General features: G+C 38.5%; 1 protein-coding gene across 3 annotated transcripts; it reads right to left on the bottom strand.

The window, feature by feature from the left end:
• Positions 1 to 751: 751 nt before the first annotated feature.
• Positions 752 to 11,088, bottom strand: LOC306755596 (uncharacterized protein). Of its 3 annotated transcripts, none has more exons than XM_079240036.1 (8): positions 11,000 to 11,088; positions 6,303 to 6,363; positions 5,784 to 5,816; positions 4,922 to 4,954; positions 4,234 to 4,284; positions 4,027 to 4,095; positions 3,777 to 3,819; positions 752 to 2,619 (listed from the first exon to the last, which is right to left on the bottom strand). In XM_079240036.1, exons 2-8 carry the CDS (start codon positions 6,352 to 6,354, stop codon positions 2,574 to 2,576), a joined length of 327 nt encoding a protein of 108 aa, XP_079096162.1. In that variant the 5' UTR covers positions 6,355 to 6,363; positions 11,000 to 11,088; the 3' UTR covers positions 752 to 2,573. The 3 variants fall into 3 exon arrangements, with proteins under 3 accessions (XP_079096162.1, XP_079096163.1, XP_079096161.1); XM_079240037.1 differs by lacking the exon at positions 11,000 to 11,088 and adding an exon at positions 9,893 to 10,028; XM_079240035.1 differs by lacking the exon at positions 11,000 to 11,088 and adding an exon at positions 8,893 to 9,027.
• Positions 11,089 to 19,270: the final 8,182 nt, after the last annotated feature.

Raw genomic sequence — 19,270 nt, 5'->3', positions numbered from 1 at the left:
CCTTAAAAATAAATGAATCTGGACAGAAAAGTGCATATATAAACATAAGCATTTAACATAAATGTTTTGTTATCAGAGTAAAACTAATTAATAAAAGCACATTTGACATACACAGTTTTGGCTAATAAAAGACGCTTTGCCACAACAGTTCTGAGCATTTTAAAAGATTATTGAGTCAAATATTTTTTTGCTAAACTAAATATAAACAATGCAACTGCATAATTCAGTGAAAACATACAACATATCATATTTATAAAAACTGGTCCACAATTTTCTTAGTCATAACAGACAAACACAAAATGTCAGAGTTCCAAAGACACTACCAGCCACGAGACTGACACATGTTGGAAATTGTGTCCAAACCTTTTACTGGTAGTGCAGTAGAAGAAAACACTCAACAGCTACGTGTGTTGCGTTATCAGGACATAAGTAGTGTGACAAGAGAAAGGCTTTCCAAGAGTAACAGAGTAAAGTATGGTCATGTGTACGAAATAAGGTGAATCCAACTGTCTCCTTGAGTTTATTTAAATTATGTTTACTTTTTACTTTCCAGAAAATACATTTGAAGTGAGCATTTTCACTACACTGACATATTACTACAAAGTCACAATGTAAAGCAGTATATATATATATATATATATATATATATTTATTTTTATATATATATATATATATATATATATATATATATATATATATATATATATATATATATATATATATATATATATATAAAGCCAAAGGAGTTGATTTAACTGATCAAGTCTACTTATAATGTTACAACAACTTTATAACATTGTAGTAACAAAAAAAAAAAAAAAAAAAAAAAAAAAAAAAAAAAAGAAAACTACTTTGGCTGCTATCTGAATATACATGTTGTTATCAAAGACAAAAGATTAAAAGTGGTCAATAATAGCAATAAGTGTTTGTTTAGCTTTTTTTATGTTTTTGGGTTCAGGTGGTGTAGCTGACACCAACAAAATAAGAGAGAAGACTGAAATATTTTGTAATGTTATTATTGTCGAGTAGTCCTCCCCTTGAAATGCTACTACATGGTAAAGGCTTAGAGGCTTTTTGGGCAGGGCTTAAATCTCATAAATAACACGTACTGTTTGTCTGGTGCTTAGGTATGAACAGTAAAACGATTGCACATATCAGAATCTGCTGATATGTCTCCAAAGCTATTGAACGGCATAAATATGAAGATGGCACTTTCAGTTGCACTCAGATGTGCAACCCGATGCATGGGTGACTGCCCTTTCTCGCTTGCTTGCTTTCTTTCTTTCTTTCTTTCTTTCTTTCTTTCTTTCGTTCTTTCTGTTTTTCTTTTAGGTGTTGCTGGGTTGCAGCCAAGTTTCTGTACCCCATCGCCAAGACAAGTGGCAGGATTTAATGGATGCGCAAAATGAGATCTTACATTGGCAAATCAGGTGTTTTGCTCCCTTCTGGCAAAAGCTGTCAAAGTGCTTCTGTCCTTTTCCACTTAAACGGTTATCTTCAACACATATACAGCCTTTAAATAAGGTTGTTGATTGAAAATGTATGTAGAACATTGCATCAAGCACTTCATAAACTCCCTATGAATCGAGCTGCCACTTTCCCAACAACTCCAATTAATTTGACTTTTTATTTCCCCTCTCTCCAACACCAAGCTTTTTTTTCTGCTGGTGCAAGAAGCATTAATCTAACTTTCCACAGCATCTGTAGAGCCATTTACAACACGCTAAACTAAAACAAGAGCCTTTCAAAATGAAAAAAAAGGGGGGGTACGAAAACATCATCATTCATAGTGGTCGATTCATATGCAGCACCGCATGTGCATGAGGATGAGGATGAGGTTGTGCTCATTGGCCATTTCCACTTGCTTCTATTTTACATAGGTTGGTATGATGGGAAACAGTGTTGTTTTTTTTTCTCTCTCTTTTTGTACTTCCTCACATCATCCATAATGGGCCAGGAACAGAGGATGTCAGACGAGTGAATAGTAGAATAAAGTGAGTGCTGAGCTGGCTTAAAGTGGATTAGCATAGTTTGTCTCACTCAATGACTATTTCACAGACAGGTCTGTTCCACGTGCACCAAATCAAACGCAAATACAGTTTCACTGCATAGCTGGTGGGAATCATTTCTTTTTGAGGGTGTTAAAAAGGAGGAGTGGGGGAAGGAGGGGAGAGAGGATGAGTTCTAACTGTGCTAAATTATCCATTTTAACAAAAGCAGCTTCAAGCCATTTTTACCGTCTTTGATTTGGAGTCCTCAAATAGAATCCAATTAGAAGGTTTGAATGTGCTCCAAATGTCCCAGGCTAAATTGTGTGTATATAAAGTACAAATGGCTGGGACAAAGACAAAAGTGCACAACGGCAAAAAGAAAAACATACTGCATATGTTTCATGTGGATATGAGATTGTGTCAGAGTGAGCAGTGAGCAATGAGCTGAGCGGTGAGAAGCAAAGGAGGTTTGTTGCTGTGCAAAGAAGTTTAAACTGTCCTGAGTCAGAGTAGGAGAAAACATAGTTTCATGCATCACTCCTCTCTCGGCTTTGTGTTATACGGACGCTGCTCTGCTGGGATCTAGATGGTCCCTTTCTGGTCCTGCTCTGTCGGCACTGAGTAAATCCTGAGGAGAAAGAGGACAGGTAACAGGATGGGGAAGATGAGGTGAGACAGAACTTCATTATTTATAGGTTCTTCCTCAGTTGTTGTAAGAAAAAGAAAATACAAGCAACATCCCTGTGTGGCAGAACCCAGGAAACTGCATGTCTGCCTGATTCTGCAGAGCTTTGACAGGTACACTGTGACTGCATCACCTCAAAACACAGCTCATCCCCAGGTGGGACTTATAAACCTGGCAGGGAACTGTTGATCCAACAAGCCAGAGGTTGCTGTGTGATTAAGCCTCTTTTCAACGGAGCGATCATTCAGCGCCAAACACTGCTAGAGCTGACTGCAGCCCCGCAAGGCAGCCAGTAATCCTGCAGAGGAATTTAACCCTTGCAGACTTGGGTGTCTGCTCTGTAATGACTGTTCTCCCTTTTCCAGGGGGTCTCTGAGGACCAATTTGAACTCCGAAACCTCTCTGACCCAAGTCATGTTATTATACTTCACCTTTAGGACAAAAGAAACCATTTACTCTGCAAAAAATCCTTACGATTGCAAATTGCAGTTAAGTGGAGAGGGGGAGGCCGAATGCCAAGAGTGACAGTCTGTAAAACTGGTTTAGACTGTTCTGCTGTCTGACTGCTGGTTGACTGTTGTCAAGAAGCCAGAATCATGTTTATTTGGTTGTTGTAGTTTCAAGTACAGTACAGCTGTGTACTCAGTAACACACTTTATGATGTAAGCTTTTAAACAAGCTGGCTCCTGCCTTTTTGGTCATACAGCGGCAAAGTCTTAAAGCCATTGTTCAATCAATAGCTGGAGAGTTTTAGCTGTTAGTTGTGGAGGACACAAGCTAATTGTTGTGCAAGTCCAGGCAGGCTCAAATGGGTGGATGATGGTTGTGTTTTTACTTGTGTCTGTTTTTCACTGGCATTAATGTTGACAATTTTGATGAAGCAGGGCAGATTAAAAAACAGAGGCACTGGAGAGGCTGTTACCAACCAGACTGGTTCTGTCACTAAGAAGCTGACTCAGTGTGAAGTGAATTTATATTTCTTAAAGAGACACTCACAAATAAGCCTTAGAGGGACAATGTATGTTCTTCTTGTTCAGTGGAATGGTGACGTACATAGAAAAACAAAATGTTGTGATAAAGTAGATGTAATTTGACCTTACCCTTGCTGCCGATTCTGCATTTGCCGTTTCACTAACATTACAGCTGCAAGGAGGAGAGAAAAAAAAATTGGAATAAGGTCATGGTTGTACGAGAGAAAAGTTCATATTTGCTTAGGTGTTAACAGCTTCACAAGGCACACAAGCACCACAGTGGTGCCCGGTAAGCACTGGAATGCAGTACATTTGTCAGCTGTAGAAATGTAAAGTTCACATTTCACTATGCTGCGTTTCAACAAAACAGAGCACTTACCAACTATTGCTATGACTGAAAGAGCCAACACCGTTGCAGCCACAACAATAACAATCAGAGTAACTTGATCTAAAAGACAAGATATTCATAGGTTGGCTGTAGGTCAGAACATTCAGTGGAAACAGTTACCTCACCTATGACTCATGTTAAAAGCAAAATAACATAAAATACTTGATTAAACCATAGTATTGCGAAATATAATCTCACCTGAGGTTTCATCCACACCTGTAGCTTTCTCTTCGTTTAGGCGAGGGATAACTGAAAAGATGAGATGATGACAAGAAAATTATGTTGTTGTGCAAATTTCTACAACATTTTCAGACATTTTAGCTTCGCCGTAACAATCTTTGCTAGACTATGCCAGGTTAAGTTTTACAAACAGAGCAAGAGTGTTGAGACTTTTATGAGAATTGTGGCCCTTTGTAGAGATGCTCCTTCTCCACCAGCCGGCACGCCGTAGCCCTGATCTGATCAGATCTGTAATTCTATCAAATGTCAATCAACATGAAGATGAGGAGTGACAGAGATGCGTGGAGAGAGAATGAGAATGCCAATGTAGATTAGATGACTGGCAGGATGGCAGAGATGTCAACATGTTCATTGGCCTTTCAGTAGAATCCACAGGGCCCCTCCAGAGCGCTAACTGATTCCATTCAGAGCTTAATAGTGCGAGGTGGGGGGGGGTGTCTAAAAGCCAACAGGGTCCACAGCTTTTCACATATCTCACTGGACTGGAACACCCTGTATACAATGCTGACTTGCTGACAGTAATTAGGGGCCATAACCTTCACATAGTCTCCTCTGGGCAGCTGTCATTGCTGTGTTTGCTCCTCTGACACAGAAGAAACTGCACAATTCAAGTCCCCAGTCTGCTGATAGGACGTAAGAAACTTACATTTTTTTGGGATGTAATCCTCATCATCTGGGTCTGTCAAATGAAAAGAAATCAGGATTTTGTGAAGACATGGAAAAAATGATAGATTCTCAATGTTAGCAGTTTCAAACCACATAGAAGTTCTTCTACGGTGCGGCAGTCAAGATATACAGCAGTTTTAATCTTTAAGCAACACTATTGATTAGAGATTTTACAAAGTCTGTGTAGGGGAAAGGGTTTGAAAGTGAAAAGCTTAAGTAAGAATCAATTTTTGACTTTATAAAAAAATGCATGAAAGAGCTAAACTGAGGGCATTAACAAAACTCCAGGTGGTTTTTCAACTGCGTCCATACTACGTACCTCATCACAAATTAATATGCAGAACTTCATGAAAATGTACACTGTACATTTGAAATGTACAGTGTACAAATGTTCACTGATGTTAAATGAGAAAATAAAAAATATTTAAGTGAAAATGATCTCCTTGGGTGCTCTTGAATACTAAAGCGGGGTCAAGTGCGGAGAAAGAAATAAAAATGGTTCCATGAAGTGTTTTAATCTGTGGGAATGGAAACAGGTCTAAAACTACACACCTAGTTAGGCACCTGGTATATGTATAGGGATCTGCATTCTTCCAAAAGCAAAGTGTAAAGTACTCTTGTTGTTTCCCTTGAAGTAAAAGCTTAACAAAAATGCAAGTGTACTTATGTGTCCGACATTTTAATCCCTAAATTGATGTGAGGCAACAACCTGTTAGTATTTGTGTGGTGAGTTTTTTTGAGGGAAAAAAAAAAGAAAAGAAAAAACTGAGCACAAGTGAGTGACAGGTTTAATTCAAAGCTGCTGTTTTTCTTCAATGTTTCCAAGCATATGCTTTACATACCATCTTCAGCTGACCCTTCGATTTCTTTCAAATCTGTTGCAAAAACAAAGAGAATAGAATTGTCTGAATACATTTACAATAAATATACAGTTTGACTACATGAACACAGTACTTTAACAGAAAATTACATACAGAGGTTTCATACATGGACATGTTTTAACTGCTCGCCTGTGTACTTTTTTCTGACTCATGCTTTTACCGAGAAGCTGCCAGCTTTTTTGGTAAAGGCTCTGTACTTCCTATTTTCTGTACCAAAAAAAGCACAACCCCACTATTGCTTATTTCATTGTGTACTTTTTTTTTTTTTTTTGTTTCATCTTACTCTTGTGTTGTTTGGAAGCACATCTACTTTTTCGACAAAACCTTTTTGGGGTTGGTGTGGAATAATAATGCAAGTGCATAAATTAATCTTTCCACATTCAGGCAGTGCACATAGGTAGTTGAGGAAACAGCTTGATGCAGGGATGCATAGACCCTGATTAGATGTTTATCACCTGACAGCGTTAGATGAGAACGTACCGGCTGCAGCTGGCAGTAGTAGCAGCAGACACAGGAACAGCAATCGCATCATCTTCAAATGCTGCAGAGGAAAAAGACACCCAAGTTAAAAATATCTACTATTAATATTCAGTCATTGATGTGAGAGAAATCTTGATGTTTTGGCTGTGACAAAAATCAGAAAGTCTTTCTATTATTGGGGCTTGGCTGGTGCTTTGAGTTTTAGGATCACGCTCTGCTAGTCAGTGGAAAGATACCAGTTCTGAGCCAACCAGTCCTTGTATTATTTTAACTAGCTTATGATCAGGCATGCTACAGTAGATTGTAATCTGAGATGGGCGATGGCAAGGGCAGAATGATAAATTTCCCATAATGCTCAGCAAAAAACCAGTTCAAGACATTCTGTCACACTCAGCTAGCAACAAGTGTCTACTCAACATTTTCCTCTCCCCTGGGGAAAGCCCACGTGTTGTGCCAGTTAAGCAAGTAAAATTTTCCAGAAAGACTCCTGCTTGCCAAATAAAATGGCATCAAATATATCTGGTTCTGTTATATCCTCCTCAGTCAAAATAAGATTTGATCTCTTCTTTTTTTTGGAAAAGAGAACAGTAACTTCAATTTCACTGGAACCATATCTGCATATTCCATTTCATCAGGGAGACCCATAAAGAGATGTGTTGCTGTTGTTTCTTTGTTTCTTGTTTCTGTTGTTTTGTAATTCTTAAGGCAAAATATGACGACTTCCGCATGGCATGAGGCCTAAAACTAAAGTCTACCTCCCTTCCTTATTATAGCAAATAGATGTGAAACGCAGATGTTCTTAGCACGCTAAACAAAGAACCAGCTGGTTTCAACACAATGTGGATGTTGATATTTTTAAATGAGGAATCATGAGAATGACCTTTCCACAGGAGTTCCCGGATGAAGCCTCCTTGTTCAGGCCAAGCCACTGAGATTGGCTTGGGATCAGGAACCAATACTCACTCGTGTCATGTTTGACCAAAAACAAAGAGGGGACTCTCACATTGACCTCTGTGCCACATGCAAGCACCTTCTCATTGTTAGCCATGAACATTGTGTCCCTGTTTCCTCTGCCGTTAATGACTATGAGGAAACAACTGTAGCGACTTGCATTGCGAGGGTGCAGATTATCATACAGGACTCTGAAGGACAGCAGCAACGCTCCAGACACGCTCCTTGCACCCCATAAAAAAGTCACAAATTTACCACTTTCATATTCTTAATACAGTTTGAGGAAGTTGACTATGGCCTTCAGTACTACAAGTCACTCTGCACTTCCCTCTTTCAGTAAAGATTATTAAATGTTTATGCAAAATCTAATTTCAGAAATCTTGATTTATACTAAATACTGTAAATTCATCTATAAATGTTCAGACATATGTCCACCACTCTGGGCTGTATGGACACGGTCAAACCAGTCTACAGGATTATCTTCATGCTAAAATGGCATCAAGAACTATTTTGGTTGATTATATTGGGAGAAAGATGTTAATCACACAACCGAGGCTGATTGGAAGCGGATTGTAGTGTGGGGGCTGATCTGGCCTCTTGAATAGCTCCAGTAAATCTCCAAACGCATCCAACCTAAGAAGCTGCACATAAAAGCTCCTTCTGTATCCAATTTGCTTTTCAACATTGCTTTGGGTGAAATAATAAGCTGATCCAATTTGCAAATATTTATCAACCCAGTCCACTGCCTCTGTATCCAAATGGCTCCTGACGCCTGTATTATTTTTCAAATTGGGTAATATATTCTTGTACATTTGAATTTGGTCTTTCTTACCAAAACCCAATTTGCAACATATAATAACCTGCTGCATGCTCATAAAGCAGACTTTCCAGCTGCCTTCTGGCTATGAGATCATAAACAGTAAATGAAGAAATCAACAAATCGTGGAAGTATAGTGCTGCTCTGCAATACAGAAATATACAGTACTGTTGCCAGAGGGGTAGGGGTAACGCTGAATCTGGTTTCTGTTCCACTTCCTCCAGTGCAGCCATGCAGTTTCCCAGTGACAAGATTAACACACAGCATCACACCTGTCTGGTACTGTTAGCAGACCCAAGAACCCCTAAATCCTGATTACTAGGGTTAAATTTCTTCTAAAGATTTCCACTCATTCCAACCAATTAAATCTAGTCTTTAACTAAGCAAACACAGTGGTTTACAACGTCATCCCACAGGCTCTCCTTATCAGCTTGTTCAGATAACAATTCTCTGCTCAAACACAGCACACCACTGACAGGACTATCAGCAGGGACAGCCGCTAGCAGCTGAAAATATGAGAATTTCTGTGGTTGAGAAATTAAAAGGTATTAAAAAAAAGCATAATAATAAGAAACAAAAAGAGTGCAGTGACGAGGTATTTTGTCATATAAGTTCATTCTTTTTTTTTCTTTTTTAAAGTGTACACCTTTTGTGTACACAGAAAGATCTTGTTGAAATTCCACACTGCCAACTCTGCAGTTCTGTTTATTTAAGTGAGGTTAATGCAAACCTTATTTATATAGACTCTGCTGTCCCATTTGGGCTACAAGCAGAGTTACAAGAAAGCTAATAGAATGACTTAAAATAACAAATCAAACTCACCCCAGTCAGTGTTGTGCATACCAGTAAGCAGTCCATAACAGATCAACAGTGAGTACAGCAATGTAAGAAGCTGTGTCCAATATAAATGGTTTGAAGCAGAGTTTTTAAAGCATGGGGCCGGTGCAATCATCAGCTAAGAGGATGTGACAGTGGGTCTTAAAATGACGCACTGACGTCTCGGAAACACATATCCTGTAGTTCCCAGCTCCTTCTGAATGTGTGTCAAAATAAAAACCGTGCAGACACGCAAAGTGATTAAAACAGTTATCACAGCAGCAGTATTTTTGAGTTCCACTGAGCACCAACAACGAACAATCATCCGATTAAAGACATACAGGAACCAGGACACGTACAGCTCAGATTTACCTTTTATCAGATGCAGACAAAGCTGTTGTTCTTTGTTATGTTAACAACACTATCACCAGACCTGTCCAAGCCAAACTGAGGGTTTAAGCAGGTGAATTACTCCTATAAAACAAAACACACACACGCACTTTTTTTTTCCCGCTGTTCGATCTCTCCCATCCCCGACACAAGAAGTTATTGGTTTGCTCTGTCCTGCTTTAGTAAAACAAAGAAAGTCCCTCATCAGCTCAGTGAATGACATGAAAATTACACACAAACAGGAAGTGAGAATAGGCTGCTTGTGCATAGCAAGCCCTTTTTTTTTAAAGCATGTCTTTCTTTTAGAAAGTCAGCTGCATATTCCAGATGGAGGAATGAAGTTGTTGACACCAACTTACTAACTGTAGCGTTGCTGTTTAAAGCCAAATTTATAGTCTATGACTCATACCTAAAATCAGACTAAATAAACCAGTCAAATGGAATTCTATATGGTGAAACAGAAACAACAATGCTAAAAAAAAAGGTAAATAACCAAAAAAAAAGAGATGCGGACTAAAAGATCATGCATATTATTAACCACAAAAATGTCTATTTCTTGAATGTGGGTTTTGTTATATCAAGACTGATACAAACATTCCAGATTCCAATTACTTACCCTAAAAGGCAGGTCTTGTCTATACAGAGTACTTGGTGGATATATAGATTTTCATATATCATCATAGTCTTGTGCCTCTCACTTCATTTCTACCCTGAGAAGTCACGCACTGACTCACTGCTTCAGCATGGCTGTCAGTTGGACAGACCAAGGCAGTGCAGTCGTTAACAGGAAAAGCTCTCTGCTGTTGCTGCCGAATAGCCCACAATCAGAGAGCAACTTTATTTTCACCTACGAGGGGACTTTACAGCCAAGTCATTTAGTCTAGTTTTTGCTGAAGAGGAAAATGCCTCACCTTTCCGTTTACATTAGCTCTCAAGACTATTTCCTGAAACCAATGGTTATATTCCTGTCTGCAGTAGCAAATAAGATCTGTTTGTTTGAACTTAATCAAACCCTGTGTTGCAATAAAAGTAATGTCAATTTGTGATAATTGCTGCATCTGACCAATGAAAATATAATGCCATTAATATCAGGTTACCAGGTTCATTTGTGCCTTCCCAAGCACAGGAGTGAATATAGGCCTTCACTGCCTGTGTTGCTTTTTTAACACAAGCCTGGTTGTTGTTAATTAACTTTGGAAAAACAGAAACAACATAGTTGCTCCATCCTTGCAATTTGCCATCCAAAGCGTTAAAGTTTGCCCTGCTGCTCCAGCCATGCTACGTAAGGAGTAGGTTTACAAGCATTTATGTGCAGTTGCAGGATTTTAATTGAAATCAAAGGTCACTTTTGCACAAATACCAGGATAGCAAGACTAGTTCATCAGCATGTTAGTTCGTTCTCCACTCCAAGTTGCTTCTCTTGTTCTGCTGTCTACACACACACACACACACACACACACGCATACACAAAAGAGTAAATGACCTGTGGTATCCCTCAGTGGTGTAACATAAGATACCATATTGCACTCTGTTAAAGAAATAGTACTGTAATCTGCACTGCACCAGCATTCAGTTTGCCTTCGTTTACATTATTATTTGAAGTTGTTCATCTAATTTCTGCATTTTTTTAAATTTATTTTTGCATTAAAACTCACTGCTTAAATAAGCAGTGCAATATTTTGAAGCATGTGCTTATGTAGGGTACTGACTGAAATGTACTTACATTCAAATGAGCTGTTGTTCAGAGGAATTTTGTACGCTGCTGGTATGTTGTTGCTCCCACTCCAAGATCCTCTCTGTCATGGAAACTGCCAGCGTGTGTGCACATTAATACAGGTGTTCTCAGTAAAGATCCTGAAACTGTTCTTCATTGGCTGCTGAGCTTGTTGAAATATGACACCAGCCTTCTTATCAGTCCTACTACTGAGCCTGCTGTGTGTATTATGAAACCTGCACAGTGCTCTCAGGAAGTAAACATGCAGCAAAAATAGTTTCTTATGCTATTGTCAGGGTTGTTCATCTGTTTTCATTATATACTCATATACACATTTTCCATTGTTGAAATGTTGGAGTATATTCAAAGGTTTTGTTTTAAATTAAAATCTAAACTCAGTTTTGTTTTGTTTGTTTTTTCCTGAAGATTTGTCTGATGTGAATCCTAGTAGGAGGGTTCTGACGCTGCTTGCCATTTATGTTCTACAGCAAATGTTTCACATAAACCTAAAAGCTATAAACGCTTGGACAAGTCACTGAAGGCTCAAAAAAATAATAGCTTCATACATCAAATCCTCCTCTCTGATTGGCAGTCTAAAGACAATTCACCTGCCCAGGCTAGTGGGAATGACCAGTGATCAATCTTTCCATATGTGTGATGTCTCTATGAGTTGTCATGACTCGTACCTTTTTCTGCACTCTGGCTGGCTGTGACCACAGCCTCCCCAGTACTTAGCACATCCCTAACCAGACTGCTGTAAGCCTGATGGAGATCTCCAGTTCAGACCACAAGACATCTGTGGATATCTCCCCCTTAGGGAGAAGGTTCTTTAAAGGCACCCTGGGGTAATGCCCTGAAGCTGCAGTACATTAAAGAGTACCACAGAGTGTTCACCCCAAGAGCAGTTCCTGCTTTTCTGGCTCATAGTTAAACTCCCACGAAGCTGCCTGTCTGTACAGATTTGCTGAACTGAATCCATCGTCTCAGTTCTGATCTGGGAGTCAGCAATGGCTGCTTGGTGGGAAAATGTGCCTCCGTCAGGATCATCATCTTTTATCATTTAGGCAAGGCAAGTTTATTTGTGTAGCATTCATGTACAAAGCAATTCAAAGTGCTTTACATAATAGATTAATAAAATCAAATTAAGATGGTTTAACTCAACAAGTTTACTTAAGATATCATGACTCACAGCATCCTTATACTCTTTGGATGATATATTACTTTACCAATATTTTTTCCAGTGACTTAAAATTAAAATTTGGGTGATAAATTAGTCCTAGCAGACCAACCTTGTTGAGTTCATGTCTGAGCAACATCAACCTCTTAAACTCTCTAGCAGTATGTGAAAAATGCAACAAAACTTTTTGATACCCCCTAAGGAGTATTTTTACTATGTGGTTGGCAAGTAACCCATGAAAACATCTATGAACCTCCTTTTGGTGAGGTAGTGATCCTAACCACCATACTACAAAACCATAAAAAACGTAACATCTCTTTTAGTTCAGCTGCACTCTCTGCTCTTTGAAAACTAAAAAAAAATAAAGAAATATCTCTACTGGATGACTTGATCACAAGTTTAATGGAGGAAACTGATGCCTAGGAAAATTGTAAATGCACTCTAAGTTAAACTACCTGCCCAGGTTCATATGTCTCTCTTCCAGCGATGTCCAAAGTTTGTCCTCGAGGGCTGCTGTCCTGCAGGCTTTTGATGTATCCCTGTTCCAACACGCCTGGCTTCCATTCAATGGATCCAACAGCGACTGTAGTTCTGCACAATGAGTGATTACTTTGAGTCAGGTGTGTTGGAACGGGGATAAAGGGAAAACCTGCAGGATTGTGGCCATCGAGGACCGAAGCTGGACACCCCTGTTCTATTCCATTACAAAAGAAATAAGTATATTTTAGAGTATATTTGAACAGTTTTCTGTCTCTGTTATCTACAGCTGTGCACTTAGGCATCATGAACTTGAGATAAAGATGGTAAAAGTCATGTTTAGCTAGTGATATGAACTCATCTAAATTTATAAAGAACTTAACGTATCAACTTGTTTGCATCGATGACTGACACCTTACTAATATAGATTGATGAAATTCATTGGAACCTGCATGTCGTTCTGTGGAGTGTGTCACTTAGCACGTATTCGAGAGACCCCATCTTGGCCTTCTCCCATTTTGCTAATGGATTGGCATTGCAGTACGACTAGTGGTGTCATCTCAGGGTTGAATGGGATCCAGTTTTAGTGGAAATGCAAACTACGGTGCAGGTGTCAGAGCCACCTCTCATTACACTGATAAGAAACTCTAGATTTAGTCCTCAGATTAGCTGTGAACAGTGTCACAGTTTAAAGGTTAAAAATTTGGTTGTTACTTTAAATTATATGACTGATAAACTCAATATAACATGATTATAGTGGGTTTGCAAAGAGCATCTATATTGCTTTTAGTTTACACTGTAAACACTGCTTGCTTTATTTGACATATTTTAATGGGCTGTTTCTACATTTTCCATCTGTGTTGACTTTAGTATTATTGCATTCAGCTCTCAGGTCCTCACTGTTGAAATGCCAAGGATCTTCTTTGTTATGTTCCTGAGCCAATGAGGGAACTTTAACGCTAATCCACAAATCAATTCTCCTAAAATTAATATGATATGCTATTTGATATTTGTGAACCGACTTTGATCATGAAACTATGGCTGCATCAATGAATACATGAGTTTATCTAACTAGTCATGTACACATTTTTAAAATTACTAGTTGAACTACAATAAACATATCTAATCAATTATAGGCTAGGACCCATAGCAACAACTTTTGTAATTGTTTGTAATTAATTGTTTGTAGTAATTATTAGTATAGCTTTTAAAACACAATAGTCAGGGCAATACATAAATAAATATCCCCAGCTGTAATTATTAGTAACATAGCTTCTATTACATAGAGAATACTGGTGATTATAAACTCACTTACTATATTCTTCGACTATTACTATTTTAGTCCACTAGTATGGAACAGATAATTATTGTAACTTATTCACCTGTATACTTAGATTATTACTATTATAACCCGTTTGTATAAAATAGAAAATAAGCTGAACGCTTTCTCGGCCGGCAGAAACTCACGACACATGCATTTTGTAATTCACCCTGAAACACTGCTATTTTGAATGTTATTTATATTGACTGCACTTTGTTATGGTTGTACTCAGGCACGTCTGTTGGGTATATTAACTAATGTAATGAATGTAATGACTTTTATAATAATGGTTGTTTAATAATGGAATAATATGCTTTTACAATGTTTTATTTTGTCAATTAGGGAACATCTGTTAGGGGACCACAGATGGAAATAAGCCTAAGGCTATAATCTGGCTTGTTTTTCGTCTGCAAACTGTACATGACGTTCATTAACTGGCATTGTCCCTTTTAAATAAAAATAAATTGAAATTGAAATTGAAATATCTCACAAGATATGGTTCTTTGTCAGGGAGGTAGTTTCTATGGAAGAGCACTAATAATTGAGTTCATGACCTCAGTTTTGCCAATCAGGTTATGGCATGTCAGATTTTGCTGAGCTATGTTGCTATGTGTGTAAAGAAATGTGAGCAATGGGGAACAAACAGAAGAAGGAACTATTTTTTAAATATTTCAGCTTATTAAGTAAAAATGATGCAACATCTAATCAAGCTGTCTCACTGACTCATTGTTGTTTTTATTTTTCCTCGCTAACACTGAAGAACACCTGTGCTCCTATCACATGCACAACACATCTATACGGACTAAAATTGTTGTTTTTGCACAACAGCTGTTATTAGAACCAAACTGTGTGGATGCATTTGCATTGATAACAGGAAATCCATGACACATTTCACCCTGATTAGCACTGACTGCCGTGAGACCTGCTATTGTCTGTTTTGTTAGGTTTAAGTGTAGTTAAGCTTGACCAAACATGCTGACATAGATGACCAAAGAATGCTGCAGTATTGGTCTGTCAAATGGAAATTAATTTGCATTAATATGAGAGTATACGGTTATATTTGATTCCAAGTTTCTGAAAAGCCGGTTTGCCAGCCATTGATTTTATCCTCTTTGGGCTTGTGGTGTAAACATCATGGGAGCTAGAACAAGTTGCTTTGGGCATCTATAGTATGTAGGTTCAGGTCAATAAGGATTGAACTTGCCCCCCATAAGTGACATCAGAGGATGTTTGAAGCAGTTTTTCTTCTCATTATTATTCTTTTTATTTTTTGCAGGGACCTCTGCTGTCCTTTGTGTGGAGAGCACAACTGCAGGCGAGTCTTGTTGCCATATGGAGGAAGTGTTACTGATCTGCAGAAAACATTACTTTGATGGCCCAGGTCAAAGTAATATCCTTTTGCATTGCAGGATGTAGCTTTTCTCAGCAGAACATTATAACAAGATGAGCTGTGTTCTTCACCACACCTGTCAGTGGCTGTAATGTAGCTGATCGTGGCAGCTACAAGACACAAGCTGATTAATGTATCTTTAATCTTGAGCTTTCACACATAGATAACTCAATTTTCCAGATTAGTGGAGCTCTGATGGTTTTTCCTGCGTAGCTTCCTGTCCAGTCTCCTGTCATGCAACCCTTTTGTGAACAAAGACGTTGTTGTCACTAACACTAGGTCTAATTTGACTGAACAAACTCCTTCCTTCTATATAAAAATATGATTCTGATTTTAAAGAAAACTCTGAATTTTGTTTGAGTGACATTAAACCAACACAAATTAATATACATCTTAATTTACTTCTTTATTTTCCTTATTTCCTTACTGCAGTGGGGAAAAAATCTAATTCATTGTACATTGTGGCTCAAAAGATGTTAACACTTTGACTACTTGATTCACTTAAGTATAAATATCATAAGAAATGAACTCCTAACCACACTGCAGGCCCAGTTATAAACACAGTTGGTGCCCCAGCTGTGCTAAACAAGTGGTTGAGTTGTTGCATGCACTTCCAGTAACATGACTCATTAATTTCTTGGCCAAACCTACACATGCCTCACCTGTACCTGTGGCAAATGATTAATTACAAAATCCTTTGCCTTTGTGTTATCCTTGGTTGTTTGTTTGCTTGGTGAACAGTTGAGTAATGCACACAGTGACTCACTACTCTCTGTCAACTGGGGCATGAGCTGAGGGATGCCCCAAGTGATATAACAGCTCCCTCTACGAGCTGGAAGTATGCCTTGTGTGCTAAGGGGGAGAGCTACACCCTTAACTATACCTGGGGCATGCAGGTAAAGGGAGGCATAGCTGGTTTTGCTGGATTGGGTGACAGTTATTCATGTGCAAACTTCAATCAAGTCTATTGCAACACTGGCCTTACGATATGAAATTTAGAATCTCACCTTATTTAATGAACAAATCATTTGCATTTTTGTCCATGGTGCAAAGATGTGGCTTTTTGCCATGTATCTAATCATTTCACTTAAGCTGAGGTGCATAACATTTTATTGAATTGTCCATTATGTGCTTAAATTCTGCCTGCTTCCCTCAGGGTTCAAGCATGATTATACTGCTCGTCAAGCATGAGTAATAACACTTTTTGTCATAGAAGCATGGAATATCTCATTTTAATTTGGCTTGTCACAAAAGATTGAATGTTTATTCAGATTCATTGCTACTGCAATTTTTTTTTTTCTCTACTACTATATTTTTGCACATTTTGCAATTATTGCAGGAAACTCACCACAGACATTATTCTTTTGCAGGTGTATTCCAGTTAAAGTTTTTGTGGCCAGTGTCTAACTCATCAAACTCCTGGTTTCCTACTTGGAGGAACATTTCCACACTTTTTATTGGGGATGTGTTTATAGTTCAGTAAAAAGGTTGAACAGATTGTATTGTTAGGCTGATCAGTGCACATTACTTCAAGCACATTACTTCATATACATTTAACGGCCTCACTCAGTCAATTTCTCAACCACTCGTTCCAATTAGAGTTCGTGGGGGAGCTGGAGCCTAGCCCAGCACTCATTGGGTGAGAGGTAACTTTTAACTCTTAACGATCACAATCCATAGTTTATAATTAAGTGAACCTTTATTTACATGGCATTTAAAAAAAAAAAAAAAAATCACAAAGTGCTTCAAAATTAAACAGATGTGGGGAGAAAAAACATTATTACAAAGGTTTAGAAAAAAAAGCAGGTTTTATGTTTTGCTGCTTTTTAAATGATATCCTTGAATCCACTGATCTGTAGTTCAGGGAAAGGAGTCCCAGGGCGCAGGAGCCACTGCTGCTAAACTGACCCCAGTTAAGAGAGCAGTGGAAAAGCAGATGTGCCAGATGAGTCTTAAATTCATAAGCTCTTACATAAAGGTGTGTATATTATCACTTTCCACCATCATTAATCTTTTATGCTATTGTGTCCAAATGAACTTCACAGAAACATGGAAAATGAGTCTTATTAGGTTAAAAAATATATTTAGATTTGGAACATTAACCGATTCAAGATTGAGTGAAAGATTCTGTCTTTCGAGTGGCTAAAGGTAATGTTATTGTCGACAACTCTATCTGGGTATTTTAGAAGATCCAAAAAGTAGTGCCAGCTTAGCTTTGCTGAAATAACAGATGCTTAAGATTTCTCTGCATGAAAATGGCAGAGAAAGACCTCTGCATGGCGCGCCACACATTGGCCTTGTGATTCATCAAAGTGACTTGTTTATTGTTGAGGAAATGAACAAAATATCCAAGCGAATCACATCTTTTTTCATTCTGTCACTACTACCACTCCCAATAAAATAAATGTCAACAGCATGGGTAAGTCTAATTATTTGTGTCTGTAGCTGAAAAGTTTCTGAGCAGAAAGCTTATTATGGATCAGGTTGTAGAGACGTTTGCCCGTGTCGATCTGCTAAACAGCACTAGTAAATCACACTTCCTGCATAAGTCTTTACGCTCACTGCAAAATCCTTTCTACCTGTGCCTGCAGTCACCACATCAGTCAACATATTTGACCTGTGCTCTGGTAATCACACTCAGAAGGCCATCTGCTTAATCTTTGAGGCACATGCTGCTGCCTTCTGCTAAATAGCTGTAATCTTGATAGAAAGTGGAATAACAGCTCTGTCTGCTGTAAACAGATCAATGCGGCAAAGAAGTCAATTGTGACTAAATTTTAATTCATTACAGATGCCTAAAATAAATACAAGGCTCCAAAGCTGAAAATTGGACTATATGATTAAGAGCATTTTAATTTATACAGCAAGTTTTTTGCCACATCCGCTGCTTTTCTATCTATCATTCACATACTCATACAGAGTATTAGGCCAATGTAGGGTTCAGTGTCATGCTAACAACACACTGACACATGGAGTCCAGAAGCAAGGAATCAAACATCTGACCCTTTGATTGACATACAATCTCTCTACCCACTGAGCCACAGTTATCTGAAAACGTATAAAATATTATACTATTGTTTCGAATTTTGTATGTTTTCAAGGCGAATTAGAATATTATATGGAGAGGTGGAGGGGTATCTGAAAACTTTCTTTCTGTGCTGCAACTTACAGCCCAGCAGCTGTGCCAATTATAACATCTGTGCTGTGTGTCGTGTCAGCAAATTCAGAGGCTTATGTGAGCAGTTTTACTTTGTAATGTTGATTATTCTCCTTCTCTCCTATCAGCCATTTCCTGCAAACTGAATAGCCATTATGAGTCCTGCGGCACAGCCTGCCCTGCCACCTGTGAGGTACCATTCAGTTCAAGCGCCTGAACCCGTGCTTGTGTGTAAATGTGCCTTTGCAACCTATGGGTTCATCCGCGATGGTGACACCTGTGTGTCTTTGTCACAGTGTGGCTATACTTATAATAACAACCCCCGCTGCAGCGACCATCCATCTGTGCTGATGATGCACTGAACGGCGTGTTTGTGACCTTAACACCCACCAGAGGCAGTGCCATTTGATTTCTTGTGGACCTAATATCCACTGTGATCCCAAAAATGGAGCTACAAGATGTGTGTGTTCCCACAAATCACAACATATATTTCTGTTTCAATAGCCTGACCAGGATTTTCATGTCCCCCCTTTTGGAAACATAAATGGCTGTTTGCCTGCAGAAACCTTGATCTAAGTCAGTTTAATGTGCAACAGAAAGAGAAGGATCCAACTCCTCATGTGAATGGAGTGATCATGAGCCGGCACAGCAAAAACACACAAAGCAGAGATGGGACAGCTGTTATCCAGATGTTTGTATATATGTCACAAAATACTTTTTTTTATTATTATTATTATTCTGAACTAAATAATCACTAA

This window comes from Telmatherina bonti (assembly GCF_933228915.1).
Source record: "Telmatherina bonti genome assembly, chromosome: 5".
Classification (NCBI taxonomy): Eukaryota; Metazoa; Chordata; class Actinopteri; order Atheriniformes; family Telmatherinidae; genus Telmatherina; species Telmatherina bonti.
Note: the sequence above shows the minus strand (reverse complement) of the source record. Positions and strands in the feature narration are given on the sequence as shown.

What these genes read in the sequence shown, in the direction of transcription:
- LOC306755596 (XM_079240035.1), bottom strand. Translation starts at nt 8,928, where the DNA reads ATGGACTGCTTACTGGTATGCACAACACTGACTGGG. An exon ending in ACTACTGCCAGCTGCAGCCG is followed by an intron (nt 5,817 to 6,302) that starts GTACGTTCTCAT and finishes TTTTTGCAACAG; the next exon opens with ATTTGAAAGAAATCGAAGGG. An exon ending in ATGCAGAATCGGCAGCAAGG is followed by an intron (nt 2,620 to 3,776) that starts GTAAGGTCAAAT and finishes CTTTCTCCTCAG; the next exon opens with GATTTACTCAGTGCCGACAG.